General features: G+C 54.2%; 1 protein-coding gene across 2 annotated transcripts in view; it reads right to left on the reverse strand.

Moving 5' to 3' along the window:
- Nucleotides 1–4,083: 4,083 nt before the first annotated feature.
- Nucleotides 4,084–19,528, reverse strand: part of MAN1C1 (mannosidase alpha class 1C member 1) — a 56,419-nt gene continuing 40,974 nt past the window's right edge. For both annotated transcript variants that reach the window (XM_066335044.1, XM_066335045.1), the window contains exons 4-12: nucleotides 18,635–18,715; nucleotides 15,751–15,845; nucleotides 12,888–13,011; nucleotides 10,897–10,990; nucleotides 7,897–8,012; nucleotides 7,504–7,723; nucleotides 6,526–6,698; nucleotides 5,845–5,960; nucleotides 4,084–5,431 (exon numbers count right to left, since the gene is read on the reverse strand). In XM_066335044.1, coding sequence (XP_066191141.1) covers nucleotides 5,311–5,431; nucleotides 5,845–5,960; nucleotides 6,526–6,698; nucleotides 7,504–7,723; nucleotides 7,897–8,012; nucleotides 10,897–10,990; nucleotides 12,888–13,011; nucleotides 15,751–15,845; nucleotides 18,635–18,715 — 1,140 coding nt within the window. In that variant the 3' untranslated portion in view covers nucleotides 4,084–5,310. The remainder of the gene's footprint in view (nucleotides 5,432–5,844; nucleotides 5,961–6,525; nucleotides 6,699–7,503; nucleotides 7,724–7,896; nucleotides 8,013–10,896; nucleotides 10,991–12,887; nucleotides 13,012–15,750; nucleotides 15,846–18,634; nucleotides 18,716–19,528) is intronic.

Here is a 19,528-nt window from a genome sequence, read left to right on the forward strand (position 1 = left end):
CGGGGGAGGCGTCAGCCGGCCGAGGAGGGGCCGCCGCCGGAACAAAACACACTAAACCCGGCCTTTTCAGCCTTAAATCATCGCCGCCCCGCCGGGGGAAGGGTTTGTGTGGTGGTAAATGGCCCGAGCCACCCGGTGTTTGAGTGTGCGGTGAGCGCGGATCCGTGAGGGGAAGCAGCGGTTTGGTGTTAAATGAGCGGCAGCCGCTAAGGAGAAGCCGTGGTTTAGTGTTAAATGCACGTCGTTCGGTTAGAGAAAAACCTCTTTTTTAGTGATAAATGAGGGGTACTCGTCAGGATAAAATCTCGGTTTAGTGTTAAAGGACCGGCGGTAGTGGAGGAAAAAGCTCTTTTTGGGCTGAAATGTCTCTTAGAGGGATGAACCTCCTCAGTATTCTGAGGGCTTCGCCTTTATTACCGATGGGGAGAGAGAGGGCTCTGTGCCCGTCCCCACATTTCCACACTGGCATTTGGTCCTTAATTAAGCTTTTCCCAGAAAGAACAAAACCCTCAGCTTGTTATGCACTTGCCAGAACCAGCCATATCACCCTGCACTTTTACTTGGTTAGAGCTGCCAAAAATGGGTATTTTTAAAGAACAAAGCAGGGTTCCCTTGCAGTGATTCCGCCGAGGTTTGAGCCCTAGGATGGGAATTAGGGGATGGGAATGACTCGGCAGCTCTGGGGTGATGGTGCTCAGCATCACCCCCACATTTGGGGTCATTTTTTATCACCATGCCACATTTTGGGTCTTTTCCACCCCAAAACTTTCCAACCTCCCCATGTTTTCAGTGCCCTCCACACGGCCGTGGCGTTTGCTGTCACATTGTCCCTTAGAGACGGCTGGGCCGAGACAAACATTTTTTATTTATTCTTTCGTTTTAATCCCTCCCCATTCCTCATCCTCCTGCTCCTCCAATCCCCCGAGTGCCGGGGAAGATTTCTGCTGCAGGGCCAACAGCAGCGAGTGTTTGATCTCTCCGAGGGTAGCAGGGAGCGTCAGCGTTTAATCCTTTGAAGCTCTGCTGTATCCTAAGCCTGCCTAATCGTTTTTGTTTCTAGGTTTAAAGAACTCTCGGGATGGAGATGAGCGAGAGCATGACCAAGCCGTGGAGGAGGATGGTGGAGGGAAGGATGAGGACAGGACCAGGCAGAGCAGCCCAGCACTGGAACCAAGTGAGGTATTTGTGATTCACTGAGGGAGGAAGAAGAAAGTTCTTTCTGCCAGCTGCAGCACAGGGGAAAACTTCCCTGAAACTCTGCTCCGATCATGGCTTGGGGCCGTGGGGAGGAACAGGATTAGCAGAGCATGGAAATGACATCTGGGAGCAGGGACAGGTGGGGATGAGCTCAGCACTTGGAGCAGATGTGCTTTAAAACTTGCCTGGGCAGCGAGAGCTGCTGCTTCCCTGGAATAACCCAGCACAAACCCTGTTCCATGGGTTTGGGACAGGAGAAATGTCCTGGTTTGTCAGGGAAATGAGCAGGAGGTGGTTCTGTTTGGATGAGGAGAGGCAGAAGGGCTCATTTTACACCTGAGCCATCTCCAGTGTCATCAGCCGCCACATAAAGATGAGAAACGGGGGAATTCTTTGGTGGGAAAGAGAATGAAAACCAAAAGGTGAAATAATTCAGGTTGGCTGCTGCTCCTCGAAAGAGAACAAACCCAGCAACTCCTGGTCCTGGGATTACAGCACTGGGGAAGAATGTTAAATATCCACACATCTGCTGAGGGGCCCACCCAGGCACACCTGGATCAAAGGGAATCCTAAAAATAATAACAGGGAAGATTTCCACCTAGCAGGAAAAACTATCTCAGATTTCCCCTTGGTCAGAGGAGAGAAAGTTGGGCTGAAAATAATAAAAAGTGGTGAGGGTTTGGTAGCAGCAGGGCTGAAAAACTGCTGAAGGAAGAGCATCCAGGTCTGGTTTGAAGGGGACAAGAAAACCAGAGGTGATAAAGCTTCACAGACATGGAAATCAGAGTGTTCATCCCATAAAATGCACGGCCAGCAAAGGAAATGGGAGTTTGAGGCATTTCAGAGCAAACCCTTCAGCTGCAGGGCAGGAGCCAGTTCCTGTGTCTTGCATTCCCAACTCCTCCTTGGCCTTCCCTTGGCAGGAGGATGCAGCCCTACACAAAATCCTTTCCAAGGGGGAGCAGGAGTTTTATGGAAAGGGCTCCTGACTGCAGCACAATCCCTTTGGAGGCTCCAGAGGGAAGAGAGCCCAAGCCTCAGCCGTGCTCAGGAGGAGCTGCTGGGACTCTGCTGGCCCTGGCAGAGTCAGGGGCTCCTGCATCACATCTGAAACAATCAGATAAAGGGATCAGATCAAAACCCATGTGGAAAAACAGTCTGGCTGCCAGGCTTTTGAATCCAATAACCAATTCTGCTGAAAGCCTTCCCAGGGAATTTAATAATGCTCTAAAAATGAAGTGTGGGTTACAAAAAGGTGCGTTTGTTTTCTGGATGGTTTTGTCTTACCTCTGTGCAGGCCAGGCAACAGCAGCCCGTGGTGGTACAAGTGACAGGGAAGAGTTTCCACCACTGATGCAGCTTTTTGTTATCAGAACTTCATTCACAGGAAATTCCTTCTGATATAAAAGAGGGCCACGAGCTCTGATGGTGAAAATTAAGATGGTAATCACAGCTTCTGAAGTAGAAGTGGAATGTTCCAGGGGAAATGGGCAATAACCCAGGCTGGTGGCATTGCAAGCAGGGAAAAAAAAGACCAAAAAACAACAGAATTCCCACAAACCTGAGGCTGGAAGGCAGGAAGCACTGAAGGACACACATCTCCCCAGATCCTTTCCATGGGGCATTCACAGGCAAACCTCTGGTTCACTGTAACTCCAGTTACTCACCTGCTCCAAGCCTGGAAACCACGGGGTTCCCTCTGGGCAGGAAAATCCCACCTGGCAGGAGGAGTTTGGGGTGGGCTCAGCCCCTGCTCCCACAGGGAGGGCTGCAGGGTGCAGGAGCAGCCAGCCAAGGCAGGAGCAGAAGCATTTCAGGGCACCAGCAGGACAAACATTCCCCTCACGTTCATTGCTGCGGGACACAAAAATCCCTGGAGCGGATCAAGGCCAGGCTTTGGAACAAAGCTGATCCTGGGAGTAAATCTTAACTCCTGCTAAACACGGCCTGATGCCTGATTAATGCCTGGGGATTTCAGGGGATATCTGGGAGCCCAGGCAGAGGGATTGGCAGAGCTGCCTTGGCACCATCGGGAACGTTGGAGCGCGGCCGCTTGCAGCCAGAAGCTGCTGTGTGCCTGCCCTGGAACTCCTGGGAGCAGGGTCATGGGTGAGCTGTGCCTCCTCAGGGCACCTCAGACACCTCCAGCTTTGTGCTGTGGCCACTGAGCTGCAGGGAACTTCCTCTGGAGGGTGTGGGATGCTCCTCACTCACCTGTGTGTAATAGGAACCAAGCACGGAGCTCCCAGCAGGATCTGTTCCTAAAGGAAACCAGAACCACCCTGTTTATTTTGGAGGAGTTTAAATTCTGCCAGGCAAAGTGTTCCCTGTTATTCCAAGAGCAGGCTGTTCTTATTTAAGAAATTCCCTTAATCCATTATCAAAATCCTCTGAGCTACAAGAGCTTCCCGATGCCCAAATCTCCCGGATAACACAGCTCACTCCCAAGATGTTTATTTACCAATAACCATTCCTCTAGGCCAGGCTTAGCAGGCAGCAGCTTTATCCCTGGGATAATGCTAAGTCCCCATCTGACAATCTTATTTCTCCCGGGGAATTACAAAGGCAGGAATTTAGAAACAACATCTTCTGTTTTCACAACTTGCTCAAAGCAACTTTATTTTCCCCCCACCAAGTTGCTGAATGAACTGATTGTCACGAGGATGTCACAGGAATGAACAGAAATGTTCCATCCCCCAGGGCCACAGAGCTTTGCAGTGATCAGAGGGAATGCTGATCCCAGATCCAGCAGTTTAAGGGAGCTGGGAATTGCTGTCAAACACTGCCTAGATTCCCCTAGAAATCAACTTCTACTGCACAAACCTCTTTAAATCCACCAGCATTTTCTCATTCCAAGCATCTTTTACAGGATCAACCCCAACAGGCTTTTTATTTTACAAGACTTTTATTCTGTTTCACAGATCTGACTATTACAGCAGTAAAATTATTACAAGTGACTCGTAACATTTAGCTCCAAATAAAAGTAGAAAAACACAAAAAGAAACGATAAAGGAAAGTTAAATGAGATGTGATGGGTGGCAAATGTGTTTTAAGAGCACAGGAAAAAAAAGTATATAAAAATACATCAGGAGCAAGGATTTTGCAGCCAAGTTTTGGTTTAGTTACAGCTTTGACACCACAGAGTCACAGAATGGCTGAGGCTGGGGGGACCTCTGGGGTGCCCCTGTCCCTGTCCCTGCTCAGGCAGGGTCACCTGGTCCCCAGGGCTGTCACCTGCCCCTCTGGAGAGGTCCAGAGGTGGAGCTTTTCCCCCTCCCTGCTGCCCCCAGGACGCTGAACTCACCAGCCATGGCCAGAGCTGCCTTGGATCTTCATTTTGAGCCCCTCTGTTGGCTCCTGTGTCCCCTGGAGGAGGAATTTATCACCAGTCCTCTCCAGGAGCCTCCTGGATTGCTCCAGTCACTCCTCCAGCAGGGATCAGGCTGGTTCGAGTCCCCCAAGGAGGAGCAGAGCCTGAAACCTGCAAATTCCAACCTGAGGCTGCTCCTGTCTGTGGAGGATCTGATCCTCTTATTTCCCCAGTAAAACATCACCTTTCCCTGTGCTCTCCTCACTCCTGAGCTCTCAGCTGGCTCCTCAGCCATCCCAACAATCCCACACCAAGGACAACTCCCCCTCCTCCTTCCCTTGTCCCTCCTGGAGCCCCCAAAGCCCAGCACCAGAAAGCCCAGAGTACTGAGAACTGTTCACTGCAGAGGTGAGAAATCCAAGAGCAGATAAAAGGCAGAAATGAAACGGAGAAAGGAAAGGAGGATGTGTGTATGTGTGTGTGTAAAGTCTATTTTATGGCAAACTTCCAGTCCTTTGGCCACTATAAAGCAAAATCAGTGGATTTCATATAAATTCTCTGTATAAAGGAATGTCTATGAACTGTGTACAGTATGGCCCAGAATAAACATCTCATCATCAGCCTAACAGAGCTCCTCACAGAGGAAAAGAAGGTGCTTAGTCATGGTTCATCTTCCCAAGAAAATACTGTCCGGAATTGGACTAGTGCCCCCAAACACCATTTCAGGAACAACAGGAATTCCTTCAATGGGAAGGAAAAGCAGAGTGTGCCCAGGCTGGGGCAGCAGGAGCTGGGCAGGGGCCTCAGGGCTGCACTGCTGCTTTAAAGTCCGTGTGGTTGATGGGCAGGGGATGAGCCTCGGTGTTGAACACCCAATCCTCCAGGGACAGCACATCATCTTCAGAGAACAGAAGATAGAGGTACCTGCAGCCACAGGACACAGACACAGGGTTAGAGGAGCTCAGCAGGGACTCCAGGCAGGCACAGGCAGCAGGATGTGCTGCCTCTCTACACGTCACACATTCCCAACTCCCTGGAAAATCCCCACCCTTCCCCTTAAGCCAGCTCTGGATCACAGCAGAGCCCTTCAAACCCCGGGCAGGAACCTCCAGGGAGGCAATGGCAGCAGAGGTTCTGCAGCAGCAAACTCCCAAAGCTTCGCAGTTCCCCCCAGAATGGGTTGGGAAGATCCTGAAAGCTCCTGTGGTTCAGCCGGCTGCCCTGGGCAGGAACCCCTCCCCGGGAGGAGAAGACTTCCCCCTCATTATCTGAGGCTCATGAAGCAGCAGCTGCAGGAGTTGTGCTGCTCTGGAAGACCCCTGAGAGCCCAGACTTACTTGAGAGTCTCCGCGAGGAAGAAGCTCTGCTGCATGTTGTCGTGCATGGGCGGGGTGCTGTAAACATCCCGGATGCCAGAGAAGCCAGCTTCCACCCTGCAGTGCTTCTCCAGGGCCTGGGGCAGGAACAGAGCCCTCAGCAACCCCCAGAGCAGTGGGGTGACCCACCCACCACCGTCAGCTGCATCCCAAACCCAGCTGCAGGTCTCCTGTGCCTCTCTGAGGAGTGTGGGGTTACTCCAGGGAACCAGCCTGGCTCTAATGGCACAGCAGCAGGGGGAACAGCAGCCACCTGAGCTGGCTGATGGACTGATGGCAGAGCAGCCCACAGGGGAGCAGAGAACATCCACAGTGGAGATAACACACTGCACTGAGGCACTTGGTGTATTCCTGCCCCGTTGCTCACGGGTTTGGGATCCCGCCCCATGGCTCGTGGGTTTGAGATCAATTTGGGTTGAAAGGAACCTTAAAAATCCCCCAGTCCCATGCTATGGAGAGGGTCACCTTCCACTAGACCAAGCTTCTCAGAGCCCCACACGACCTGGCCTGGAGCATTCCTGCTGTCTCCCAACATTTAACACAATTGAATTAATTCTCTCTCCTTCCCCCGTTTGAAGCCGAGATTCCTGCAGGAACACAGCGAGTGCCGCGGAGAGCTCTGTGCCCTGTGTCCAGCCTTACCTGGACCACCTCCCAGCCCCAGTGCCTGTACTTGGGCTGGTGGGTGAGCCTCCAGAGGTACATGTAGCTCTCCACCACCTCGGGCCGCAGGATGTAGTAGCGCTCGCTGAGGCGCGTGGCCATGGCCTCACTGCCCGCGTCGAAGCGGAACGCCTCGGGGCCCAGCTTGGTTTCTGGGGACAACACACACACACACAGAGCTCTGTCACTGCCAGGGCACCACAGGGACACCTCCCAGCTGCCCTCGTGCCGCTCGGGGCACGCTTTGTGAAGCCTTGTCTTCGGCAGAGCCTTTGGAGAGAAGGGATGGGGACGATGGGGAAGGCTCAGCCCATAAACCCACTGCCCTGGGTTTGTTATCAGAATGTTGGCTTTGGGTAGGAAAAACCTTGGCAGCCTCACAGGAGCTGCAGAGATGCCTGCAAAGAAAGGAGGGGTGTCCAAAGCAGCTCCTGCAGGCAGGGAACCAACCCAGGCCCTCACTCACTGCTCTCCAGAGCCCTGGGTGGTGAGAGAAATTGTCCTGAGCTTGTGCAATGAAGCCTCAGACACTTGGAGAGGCTCAGTAACTCCATTTTCCTGGTTCCCAGCAGCAGCTGCAGGTCTCCAGCACTGCCCTGCTCCATAAAGGGACACTCTGCAATGAACCCCTGCCTGTCCTCCCCTGCTGCCTGCCCAGGGATGTGGAAGGACAGCCTGGAGCCCTGCTGGGATTGCCTGGGAGGCAGCACAGGATTCACCCCATTCCCAGCTGTGCCCCAGGAGCTCCCAGGGCCTGTCCCTGTGCTCCAGCTGCTGCTGCACAAAGCACATTTCTGTCCCTTCCATGCAGCCCACACAAGCCCCACCAGGGCTGGTGAAAAGCCCCACCAGGGCTGGTGAAAAGCCCCACCAGGGCTGCAGATGCTGCTGAGGCACAGAAGACCCCCCAGTGCCCCATGTCCCGGGGCTGGGGTGCCCCCAGCGCCCCCCAGGTACCTGAGCGTGTGTAGGACTCGTGGCAGGTGCTGGTGATCTCTGCTGCCAGCTCCCTGTGCCTCTGCCTCTTCTCCTCGGGGGCGTGCTCGGCGCCCAGGGCAATCATGCCCCCCGAGAAGCAGGCCAGGTGGCCCATCTTGTGATCCAGGATGCCACCCCTCCACTCCGCAATGTAGGTCAGGCCTCCTGCAGATTTCCTCACCAGATGCTTTTCTATTGCCTGAAGGGATGAAGATCAGGGTTTAACAGAGTGGACAGCAAATAAAACTTACTCAGTGTCACTTAGTGACGGGAGTGAGTACCAAGGAAACCCAGAGACTTGTTCTGAAGGTCTGAAAGCTCCTTATGAACCGTGACCCCCCAAAAACCACACAGCAGCACCCGGCTCCTCACCTCCAAGGCATCGTCGTACATCTTTTTAGCTTCAGAGTCTTTCTTGTCTGACATCAGCCAGGATTTGATGAGATATTCATAAAAGCTGTCCCCCAGGCCCCCGATGGAGACGTGGTCTGTGGTGGGAAAGCCAGAAAAGAGCTTCAGGTTCATGATGTACAAGGAGCAGCTGCTCTACAAAAGGGAAACAATCACGTCCTATTTAATGCTCTTGTTCTCTCCTTCCTCTTCCCAGCTTCCTGGGGAGAGCTTGCAGCATTGCTTTTCAGAAAAGAAGAAAGGTGGAAAGGGCAATCAGGAGAAAAATGTTCTGTCATTTTCCAGAGCATTAGTATCCCTTACCAGAACCATTCAGAGGCCTTATTTTACAAGTTATTTATACTGCAACGTGAAGATGCTTCCTGTTTATGGAGCCATCATCATAAATCCTCCCTCATAAACCAAAAGCAGTGGTGGGTATTGATGGATTTCCATCTCGATGGAGCCCCTGGGAGCTGTCTCCCTGCCTCAGGAAAGGAAGGAGAGGCGTTGGATCCCACAGAGCTGCCAGCAAGGGGCTGTGGAGACACTCCTGGGCTTTGCCATTTGTATTCCTGGCTCAGAGAGGGACTCTGAGCCCCGGGGAAGGCTGGGGGTTGCTGGCACATTAAAATGATAAAGTCAGGGACAGGGATGTGCAGTGCATATTCTCCTCTGCAGGAACGAGGTTTGTGAGCTGTCTGCTCAGAGCAGCCCCTGCTCTGACCTTCCAGGAGGTGCTGAGGAATCGCAGTGTGAAATGGGCCTGACAGCTGCAGCTCTGTGCCTGCGGGGAGCTGCTGGATGGATTTACAGCTTCAAACTGTACCACGGGGGGAACTGCGGCCTTCTCACTCCTTAAAGCAGTCAAGCACTCTCATTTTTAGGAGAGCAAGACAAATGACCCTCCCCGGCCTGAGCCATCCCTGTTAATTAACAGTGGCCACCCTCCTTCCCCAGCTGAGCACTGCAGCAGGTGCTCAGAGCTGCTCAGATTTTTGTTCCCCCTCTCTCTGCACGCAGATAAAGTCCCGAGGCTTATTCCAAATGCTGAATCCTCCCAGCAGCAGCCATGCATCATCTTCCTGACCTGAAGAGCAAACATCCCTGACACACAGTGCCCAGTGATCCAGGGAATAATCCCTGGCAAAACAATGAGATTAAACAGCCGCCTTCCGTGCGAGGAGACGGGGCAGAGGATTTGCAAACGCAGCCTCGCTTTTAAAGAGCAGCCCTGTGATCCTGAGTGTGTCATTCACAAACTCACCAAAGCTGCAGCCCTGGGACATAATTGCTTTCCATATGGCAGCAGCCCTGGCAGCGTTTGCCTCCCGGGCTCTCTGCATAAATCAATCCCTGCCTTCAGCAGGGGGCTGCGCTTTCATTTCCCACAGGTAACAACTGCACTGCCAGAGCTGCTCCTCAGCCTCGTACAGCTCCTCCAGCCAGGTCAAAGAGACACCTTTGAAGGAAATCACAGTAATTTCAAGGAAAGCAGCTTCCTGCAAAGAGCTTTAATGATGAGGGAGAAAACGAGAGCCTGGCCCCTCTGGGGAGAGGCTGCAGATGCCTCCCTGCTCAGGTCCTCATCTGTTTCTCCCCAGCAGCACTGGAGAAGCAGAAGGGGCAGATCTCTCTTCTCCTTCCCTGGAATATGGAGTCAGATGCCAAGGTCATACCCCGAGCAACAAACAGCCCGTCCAAGTCTGGCTGGAGTCAGGAGATTTCCAGGCCTTTGGCAGGGATCTGCCTGTCCCAACACAATCAGAGGCTGCTTTTAATGTGCTCTGAAAAGCACCTACAGGTCCCTCTTTGCATCAGCCAGTTCAGGGCAATGCAGTGAGGTCTGCAGGCAGAAAACAGAATTGAATTCGTGGCAGAAGAGATGAATGAGGGCTTCCTCACAGCACCAAAGGGCAGCTCTGGTTTAATGGGCCAACTGTGAGCATCCCAGACACTTTGCTGGGACCAGCCCTGCCAGTTAAAGGTCAGGGATTGCTCACAGCCAGAGCTCTGTTCCTGCCTGTTGCCACCAGAGCCATGAAAGCAGCAGTGGGGAAGGTCTGGAGTGATCCAGCCCAGCAAAAAGTGCAACAAAGCACGGGGACACCAGGTAATGCGAGGACTCCAGGTAACCTGCCCAGATAATAAATGTCACCCACTGACAGGCTCAAACCAGTCTCTGCAGAGAGAGACTTTGACAACATCAAATCCAGCAGCCAGAACAAGCAGATCAATAACTGAGCAGAAAGTGGAGGGCAGAGATCAGGGCACAGCTGCAGAAGTGGCATCTCCTGCCACAGGGCCAACTTGTGTCCCTGGGTGGCCCGAGAGGAGGGGCACAGTCTGTTCCTGTGTGTCACCTTGCCCTGGGAGCTGCCACAACTCCCCTGCTCTCTCCAAGACCTTCCCTGATTATTGCTCCCCTCTGCCCACCGGAGCAGCATCTCCCCAGTGCCACATCTCCAGTGCTGGGTCCCCAACAGGAGACAAGAAAATGTTCCTATCTCCTCCTTCCTTCCTCCCCCAGTCTGTGCAGGAGTACCATGGTAACAGGAATGCACAGGAGATTTCATCCCTGGATCCGAGGGGATCCCAGGCTCCTGCAGACCCTCTCCAGGTGGCTCCTCACTTGCTGCAGCCACTCTGGAGGAGGATCTCTGTGCTGAGTGCAGGATCCCACAGGGCTGTGGGTGTATTTATGGATGTGGCACTCGGTGCCACGGTTTAGCTGAGGTCAGCGTTGGGTTGGACTTGATGATCCTGCAGGTCTCTTCCAACCCTGTGATTCTGATTCCCTGTGTGATGTCCCGTGTGCAGGGACACCCAGATTGTCCCTCTGGAGCTGGGACACTCCAGCTGGGGATTTGAGAGTCCCAATTCCTGCCCCGCAGCCTGCCCAGCCTGGCTTCTCTCCCATTCCTCAGCCTGCAGGGCCCTGGCTGCTCCCTGGGGCAGGAGGGGAGGCAGGGGGATACCTACGCTGCACCCAGCTCCCCGTCACCGGGCTCAGGAAGTTGGGGTACAGGCCCTGAGGCTTCTCCACTCTGTTGAGGACCCTGCGGATGTTCATCACCTGTGAGACAGAGAAACACAGAGAGACAAGCTCAGCACAGAGATCTCTGTGCCAGGAGGGCAGGGATCCACCCCCCAGCCCTGAGCTGAGCCTGGAACCAGCCTGGCACCAGGACAGCTCTGTGGGACAGGGCAGGGACAGGCTGCAGGCTTTATCCAGCTCTGGGGGTTTCACCAATGGTTCTGCAAACTCTGCAAAGCCCCAGTTCAGCTCACTGCCGTGGACCAGAAACAATCCTGGGGAACCTTGTCCTTCCAAAACCCAAAGGGGCTACAGGAGAGGAGGGAGACTTTTCCCAAGGGTGTGGACAGGTGGAATGGCCTCAATGTGAAGGAGGCCAGGGCTAGATGGGAGATTGGGCAGGAATTGTTCCCTGGGAGGGTGCTGAGCCCTGGCACAGGGTGCCCAGAGAGGCTGGCCTTGGAGCCCTGGCAGTGCCCCAGGCCAGGCTGGACAGGGCTGGGAGCACTGGGACAGTGGGAGGTGTCCCTGGGTGTGGGATGGGCTTTAGGGTCCCTTCCAAACCCAAATGTGATTCTGTGACTGGGGATCTGGAAATGGGAGAGGTGAGCGATGCCAGGGGTGATTTTTTTCCATGATCCAAAGGGAAAGGAGGGGCAGGGAGGAGTGACTCACACAGCACTTCAATTCACCGTGTGGTCACTTAACGTGATGAATTGGGGCCTTTAATTTCAACAACAGACAGTTCCCTTAATACCCCAGAACAGCCAGCACTTAACTCTCTCAAGCCTCCCTTGGTCTCAGCCCCATTAAATCCAATAGGCCTTTCCCTTAAGGGACCCAGTTAAATTCCATGCAGCATAAATATTCTATTATAACCTACAGAGCAGCTAATTCGCCCTAAACCTTTTACAAAATCAGACAATTTGCACACCAAAAGCTGGCTACAGGCTTAAGCCGGGGCTTCCAAGGAACTTGTCAGGCTCCATAATATTTACTGGAGTTTAGGAGCTTCTTGCCATGTTAATGACAGGTTTGGATAAAGGACACGGATGGACTTTAATTCCTGCTAAAATCACCCAAGTCTCAGGCTGGGAGCTCCTGAGTTGATCTGCTCCTCTGCAGTAATTTCCCACAGGTTGGGCTCTTGGAGCCCACACATCCCACATTTTCCCTCCCTGAGGCTGTCAGGGTGGATGTGATCCATTTTCTGTGCACACATCAGCCCAGGAGAGTCCATCAGAAAGGTTTTGCCCTTTTCACTCCACGGGTTTGGGAGGAGAAGAGGAAAATCTCTCAGGCTGGGGACAGAGGTTTGCCCCTGGCTCAAAATGCCGTGGTTTGAACCCAGAAAGAGGATATAATTCTGGTTTTTAGGAGTGCATCTCCAGTGTTTCCTCATCTCTCCACAGCACTGCTCCCTTTCCTCTCCTCAGCTCCCCCTCCCTGGGAGCAATGTGTCATTCTCCCTGTCCTCAGGAACCTCAGCCTTGTCTCTTTATTTCACATCACCAGCCTCTCTTTATCTTCCCACAGTTTCCTGTTTCCCTTCTCCCTCTGCTTTTCCCTCCTGTGACATTCCCTCACTCATCCCACCCTCACTGTTTCCCATCCCAGCTCCACTTTGCTCCCCCAGCTTCTTCCTCCTCTTTTTTTTTCCTGCCTCTCCTTCAGATTCCCTCCTTGTTTCACAACTGACAGATCTGCACTGGACATATCCTGGAAAAACACCATTTTTGAGTGGTTTTTTTTTTTTTTTTTTGCCAATGCTGTCTGGTTTTACCCCGCTGCGGTTCCTGAGGGATCTGCATCCACCTGATGGCCACACTCTGGCTGTGCCCTTCTCTGGGTAAACCTCACACAGCTTCACCCACCCTGGGAAAAGCAGCCCAGGAGGATGAGGAGGCCCCTGAAACCCAGGCTGGGGGTTACTTGCCTTTTCTGCAAACACTGGGTTGCCAGAGAGCTCGGAGAGGTGCAGGAATTCCAGGTGCAAGGTCCCAAATTCCGCCAAGATGCTGCTTCCAGCAGATGCCCAGCCCCAGCTCCAGCTCATGCCACTGCAAGGAGAGGAGAGGGAGCCCTCAGGGCCAGGAAAACACAACCTGCCCCTGGCCAGGTGCTCGTGCTGCAGCCCAGGTGTCACCAGGAAAGGACACACATTTAGGACACAGATTTTCAGCAGCAGTCCCAGTGGGATGGAGCTGAATCCAGAGATTCTTTAGGACTGGGCTAACACACAGACTGCACAAACTGCATTTTTGTTTTTCATTTTATGGGAGAGGAATCCCTCCCAAAGAGCTCAGCTGGAAAACAGCTTTAGAAGAGCACTGCCACCCTGCCCTCCACAGATATAAAACAGCCTATTTCGGGATAAAATATCCTGCTGGTATCCACCCTGGGCCTCTCTGGAGGAGGACAGGACAATGTCCTGGAGGATGCAGGGTTGGATGTGAGGACTGGGTCCCAAAGCACCTCTGGGTGCTGCCCCAGAGCCACCTCGGAGGGGTCGTGCCTCAGCTTTCATCTCCTGGCAGTGAACCCGGGGAGGTGACAGTTCCCAGGGACAGGGAAGGGTGGGGGTGACACTAGATGGCGCCGGGAAACTTGGCTGGGAGAGGGAGAAGGGTTTGTTGTTTACAGGAGGTTACAACTAATGATCCTTCTGAGCATGAAAAGGAAAAAAAAAAAAATTTAAAAATAAAGAAGTTTCCCTGGCTGTGAGGGAGAGAAAAGCGTGGCAGGTCCCGAGGGGTTTGTTTGCCTCCAGACCAAGAGGCGTTAGATGAGGAATGGGCTCACGGCCTTGGCTCAAACAACCCCAGCAGAGCTGCTGCCCAGGGCTCTGGAGGAAACAGCCCATGTGCAGCGTGTCCCCGGGGCACAGCAGCCTCAGGCACCTCCTGCAGGAAAACATCTCCTCAGGCTGCACAAACCGGGGTTTGTAACAGCTCACAGGAAGCTGCTGTTTAGAGGACCTTGGCCTCCAAGGGGAAAGAATATGCCCAGGACCTCCTTTATCTCCCAGATAAATGTGGAGTTGCCTTCCCTTTGGGGAGCCAGAGCAGCAAAAGCAGTGCCAAGGCGGGAGAGAGGCCAGGAGGGGCAAAGTGGAGGAACAGGGGATTTAAGGGGTGAAGAGAAGCAGGGCCAGGGCTGCAGCACAGGGGCAGAGGGCCCAGGAGAGCCCAGAGCACCCAGAGCACTGCAGGAGCTGAGCAGGGTGGGAGGCAGGCTGCCTGGGACAGGACACAGCCAGGGGAAGCTCAGCAGCAGAGAGGGCAGCCCAGAGGACAAGGTGACAGCGAGAGATAAAGGCAGCTGCTCAGGGAAGAGCTGTGCTTGGGCCCTCGAAAATGAATGTGCACAATTGACTCGGGGCCAGGGGGGTTTTTTGGTTTCAAATTCCTCAATGTCCTTCTTAACCCACTCCCACAAGCTGCCACCAGCAGAGGCCCACCCAGGCAGCAGGGCTCTCCTCCTCTCGGGATGCTGAGGTCTCTCTGGAATCAGCACATCCTCGCAAAAGGATTGGAGAGAGAATTCCTTGCTGCAAAACTCCTCCGGGCTTTGCTCTGGCGCTGATGTTTGGGTCAGGGCGGTCTCCAGCCTCACCTCTGCCTCCACTTGCACGCTGAATAATTCCCTTTCCCCGTGGGTTTGGGAATCCTCACGGTGCTCCTGCAGCAGCTCAGGCTGTGGCTGCAGCTCCCTCCATCCCTGCCCCTAAATCGATGGACACCCTCCCGGCCCCAGAGGCAGCACTGGGGGCTCTGCGTGTTCTGGCCATTTTCTCAGCTCTCACTCAAGGTCATCAGCAAAACATTTTGGGAATGTCTGAGCAGGCAGAGGCTGCTTCAATTGTCTTCACAAAGGGCAGGGGAGGGTTTGGCATTTCTCTGAAAGGTTACTCTATGCAGAGCCTTTATCAGGCACGGAGGAAGCAGGATGTGTGTGCTGTACAAAAGGACAATTACAGTGGCTCCAATTTTCCCCGGGATCAGGAGCACAGCAGACAACTGAGGGGTGACAGTGATATTTGAGTGAGCCAAACACTTGGAAATCTTTTGCTTTGCAGAGCCAAGGAGGAGATTTGGGCTAAGGGCTGGATAATGACACTGAGAATTTCGCAAGAGGTGAGGATGAAAGGCTTGGCTAACCCACATTTCCTCAGCTCTCATCCTCGGGATTTGTTTGGGGGCATCAGAACCAGCAAATCCAAATCTCTGGCAGGGAGTTGTCTGCCAGGAGAGCCGAGGAGCAGGAGGGCAGCCCCAGCTCTGCCAGACCTTCTGCAGGGATCCACTGAACCACGAGAACATCACCAAACTCAGTTCTGGGGCTCTGAGGAAGGACAGAGCCTGGCTGAGGGCTGTGTGCTGTGTTCTCCCCCCTTTTCCAGCACCAAAACTCTCTGCCAGTCCCATCCACTCCCTTGCCCAGTTTTTCCAGTTTTTGAAATCCATTTTTTCCTGGATAAATTCACATGCATCTAGCTGGGCACACTGCAAAAACCCATGCCACGAGCAGACTACAAAATCACCTTTCAAAGAGAAGGGGAGTGAGGAAAAATGCTCTTTGCAGCAGGGAGCCCTGTCAGGAGGCACAGGAAGAGACTGTGGACAGCCCCAGATTAATAAAACACAGCAGGGTTTGACCTGTGCCAAGGTCTGAGCTGGCAAAGCAAATGACCTCGAGGAATCTGCTCTGGAGGGAGCAGCTCCGAGGAGCTGCTGCTGCTCCTTGCCCAAATGCCCAGCACTAAAGGAAGGGAATGCTGCTGGGGACGTGTGCCTTGCCTGCCCAGGCTGATGACTCCACGTGGGATTCCAGTGGGGGTGTTGAAGGCTGGCAGAAGTTTCTCCCCGAGCTCCAGAGCTTTGCTCTTGAACACCTGTTGGAAGGGAGGATAAATATTTGATGAAACGAGTCACCCAGGATTCTCTCCCTTCCCCTTTTCCAAACACGTTATAAAACACTGGAAGTGCTGCAGTCTGAGCAGCCCCTGTTCCAGGTGTGCTGCACAAAAAAATCTGAACCAAAAGTCTCGCTGGACTCTGGCATCTCGAAATTTCCTCTAAAAGCTGCACTGAAGCAGCACCCAAAGGCTCAGCCTGGACCAGAGCAGCTTACAGCAGCACCCTGTGATGTGAGCTGCTCCAAAGAGAGCTCTCCAAATCCCTCCCATTCCCAGGACGGCAGAGAACATGAGGAGCTGAAATGACCGAGTTAAAATCAGAGGAAATGTTTCTGGGCTGAAGCACTGTCAGATTTACAACGTGGCCTTGCCCAGCTCATGTCATCTCCTGTTGTAAAAACCCTGATTCCCAAAGAACCATCTTCTCCTTTGCAGCTCTCTGCCAAGGAGGATTGGTGGTTTCATGGCTGAGCTGCTCCTTTTCCACGGAAATGCCTCAGTTTGGGGCTCTGCAGCTCGTGGTGGCTTCCAGCACAAAGCAAGCACACGATTATTTTGGGACAAACTGATACAAGCACTAATCTTTGCTGCAGAGATTAGTCCTGATCAAGAGAAGCCTCTAAGTGACTTAGGAGATAAAGCACAAGCCTTTTACCTCTAGCCCTGTGCTGGTGGCTCTCCGAAAGCAGGAATTTATTGCTCTAAAAATACAGCACTGAGGAAACCTGAGCTCTCCTGTGGGCTGGCAGACCTTTGATACTCTCACAGGGAAACGGGGGGTGGTTCAAAGGGAAGGCAAGAGACAGGGACTGGATTTTGCCTTTCAGCCCAGTGACACTGGGTAAGTGACAGGCACTGCCCCAGCTGCTGATGGGACTTCAAGAGGTCACTGCTGGAGTTCTATGGTTTAATGTGGTTTCTTTTTGCTCTGTTGATTTGAAACCTGTTGAAGTTGTCACTGAGGCAGACTCTGAGTCGGGGCACTGAAGTCTTTGGGAGTTTTCCCTGGAGGGGAATGGCAGAGGGAAGTCATTCCTGGAACTCATTGAACATGCAGCTGAGGTGAGAGAGCTGCTCGTGGATCAGTGGTGCCCCTTGCAGGACCCTCAGAGCCGGGCTCTCAGGCAGGGCCAGTCCTCCCTAAACTGCCCCTGAGGCACAGCTCCAGCTCACCAGAGACTCCCGGGCCACAGCAATAATCCCCTCGTGTCCCTACAGCTGTAAAATTCCAGCCCAGGCACTTTATCCAACAGCTTATGGCATCATGGGCTGGGGAGGAGGGAGAGAGGGGAAATGAGATCCTCCTGCTTTTCCCAGGGCTCCAGAGGGATTCACATCCTCCACGGGGCTGGGACACAGCCTGGCTCTGCATCCCAGGGCACTGAGCTCAGGGATTCCTGCTCCAGAGGGATTCACATCCACCACGGGGCTGGGACACAGCCTGGCTCTGCATCCCAGGGCACTGAGCTCGGGGATTCCTGCTCCAGAGGGATTCACACCCACCACGGGGCTGGGACACAGCCTGGCTCTGCATCCCAGGGCACTGAGCTCAGGGATTCCTGCTCCAGAGGGATTCACACCCACCACGGGGCTGGGACACAGCCTGGCTCTGCATCCCAGGGCACTGAGCTCAGGGATTCCTGCTCCAGAGGGATTCACACCCACCACGGGGCTGGGACAGCCTGGCTCTGCATCCCAGGGCACTGAGCTCGGGGATTCCTGCTCCAGAGGGATTCATACCCACCACGGGGCTGGGACAGCCTGGCTCTGCATCCCAGGGCACTGAGCTCAGGGATTCCTGCTCCAGAGGGATGTTCAGCGGAGTGTGCAGCACCTGCCCCTCCTCAGCCGCCCTCCTTAGCCCGAGGCAGGAGCTGGGATGATGTCTGATGAAATCTCACCCGACTCGCAAGAGAGAGGAACAAGTACAAAGACAAAGATCCTCTGCAAATGGCATTTCCCCGGGGAGCAATGTGTCCAAGTGCAGACGTGTCTTGCTGGAATTGCCCACAGGAGGGACGATCTCTGCCAAACGAGCCGTGCACGGTGTGTGCAAGGTAATTATTCGAGGCGTAATTAAAGGAACATTAGTGGCACTTCCATATTCACCAAAACGATGGGTTCAGCCCCTTTGTTGTGGGGGTTTATGTGACACTCAGAGCAGAGCTGCTGGAGAGGCCCTCAGCTGGTCCTGGGGACACTCGGGGGGACACTCGGGGGACACAGAGAGGATACTCGGGGGGACATTCAAGGGGGACACTCGGGGGGGACATGCAGAGGGGACACTCGGGGGACACAGAGAGGGGACACTCGGGGGGACACGCAGAGGGGACACTCGGGGGGACACGCAGAGGGGACACTCGGGGGGGACACGCAGAGGGGACAGCAGAGGGGACACTGGGGGGGCACTTGGGGGGACAGCAGAGGGGACAGCAGAGGGGACACACAGAGGGGACACTCAGAGAGGATACTCGAGGGGACACTCAGAGGATACTCGGGGGGACACTCAGAGAGGATAGTCGGGGGGACACTCAGGGGGAGGAAACTCGGGGGGACATTCAAGGGGGACACTCGGGGGGGACACTCGCAGGGACACGCAGAGGGTCAGAAGAGGGGACATTCGGGGGGGAAACGCAGAGGGGACTCACAGAGGGGACACTGAGGGGACACTCAGGGGGACACACAGAGGGGACAGCAGAGGGGACACTCGGGGGGACACGCAGGGGACAGCAGAGGGGACACTCAGGGGACACTGGGGGACACACCTCCTCTCCTGTCAGGTAGTAGGTGGCCAGCAGCCCCCCGATGTAGCGGATGTTCACCTCGAAGAGCGACGCCTCTCCGTTCTGCAAAGACACGGGGACAGCCCTGAGTGCTGGCACCGAGCCCTCAGCTCCCTGCCACGCCCGCTGTGCTCTGCAGGGACACCGGGGAGACACCCAGCCTGTCCCACCGGGCACCTGTGACAGCACCTGTGACAGCACCTGAGACGGGCAGGGCACGGCACACAGACACAGCCACTCACTGACAGGATCTGCTGAGCTGGAAGGGACCCCTGGGATCACCCAGCCCTGCCCAAACCCCCCAACAATCCCACCCTGGCACCCCTGGGAGCTCTCTCCAAACCCTCCTGGAGCTCTGGCAGCCTCAGGACCGTGCCCATTCCCTCGGGGGGAACAACCTTTGCCCAATATCCAGCCCAAACTTCCCCTGACACAACTTGGGACAGACCCCAGCACTCGGTTTCAGGCAGAGCTCGTGGGTCTTGCAGTCCCCGTGTCGCCTTTCTGGACTATGAGAGGTCCTTGTCGAGAGGCAATATTGAATTAATTTCCCCCTTGCCTCCCTGTGCTGTGCTCCCTGACTCCACGGATCAATCCACAGCATTCACTCCTGTCTTTACGGATCAATCTATTCTGCAGGCCAAGATTAAAAGCTTTTATGAAATCCAGATAAATTATCTCCCCGTTGATTTTGTCCCTTGTTTATCGATTCAGTAACAGACTGAGACCATTCACCAGATTTATCAGATGTGGGCTGCCTTTTATGAATCCGTGAATGCCAGTGGTGCCCTCCCAAATGATGCTTCTCTGTAAAGGCAGCTGCAGGCATTGTTCCCGTGGGAGAGCCATTCCTCACAACAACTAGACTGGCATTAA

The sequence above is a fragment of the Sylvia atricapilla genome, chromosome 24 (genome assembly GCF_009819655.1).
Source record: "Sylvia atricapilla isolate bSylAtr1 chromosome 24, bSylAtr1.pri, whole genome shotgun sequence".
Taxonomy (NCBI): Eukaryota; Metazoa; Chordata; class Aves; order Passeriformes; family Sylviidae; genus Sylvia; species Sylvia atricapilla.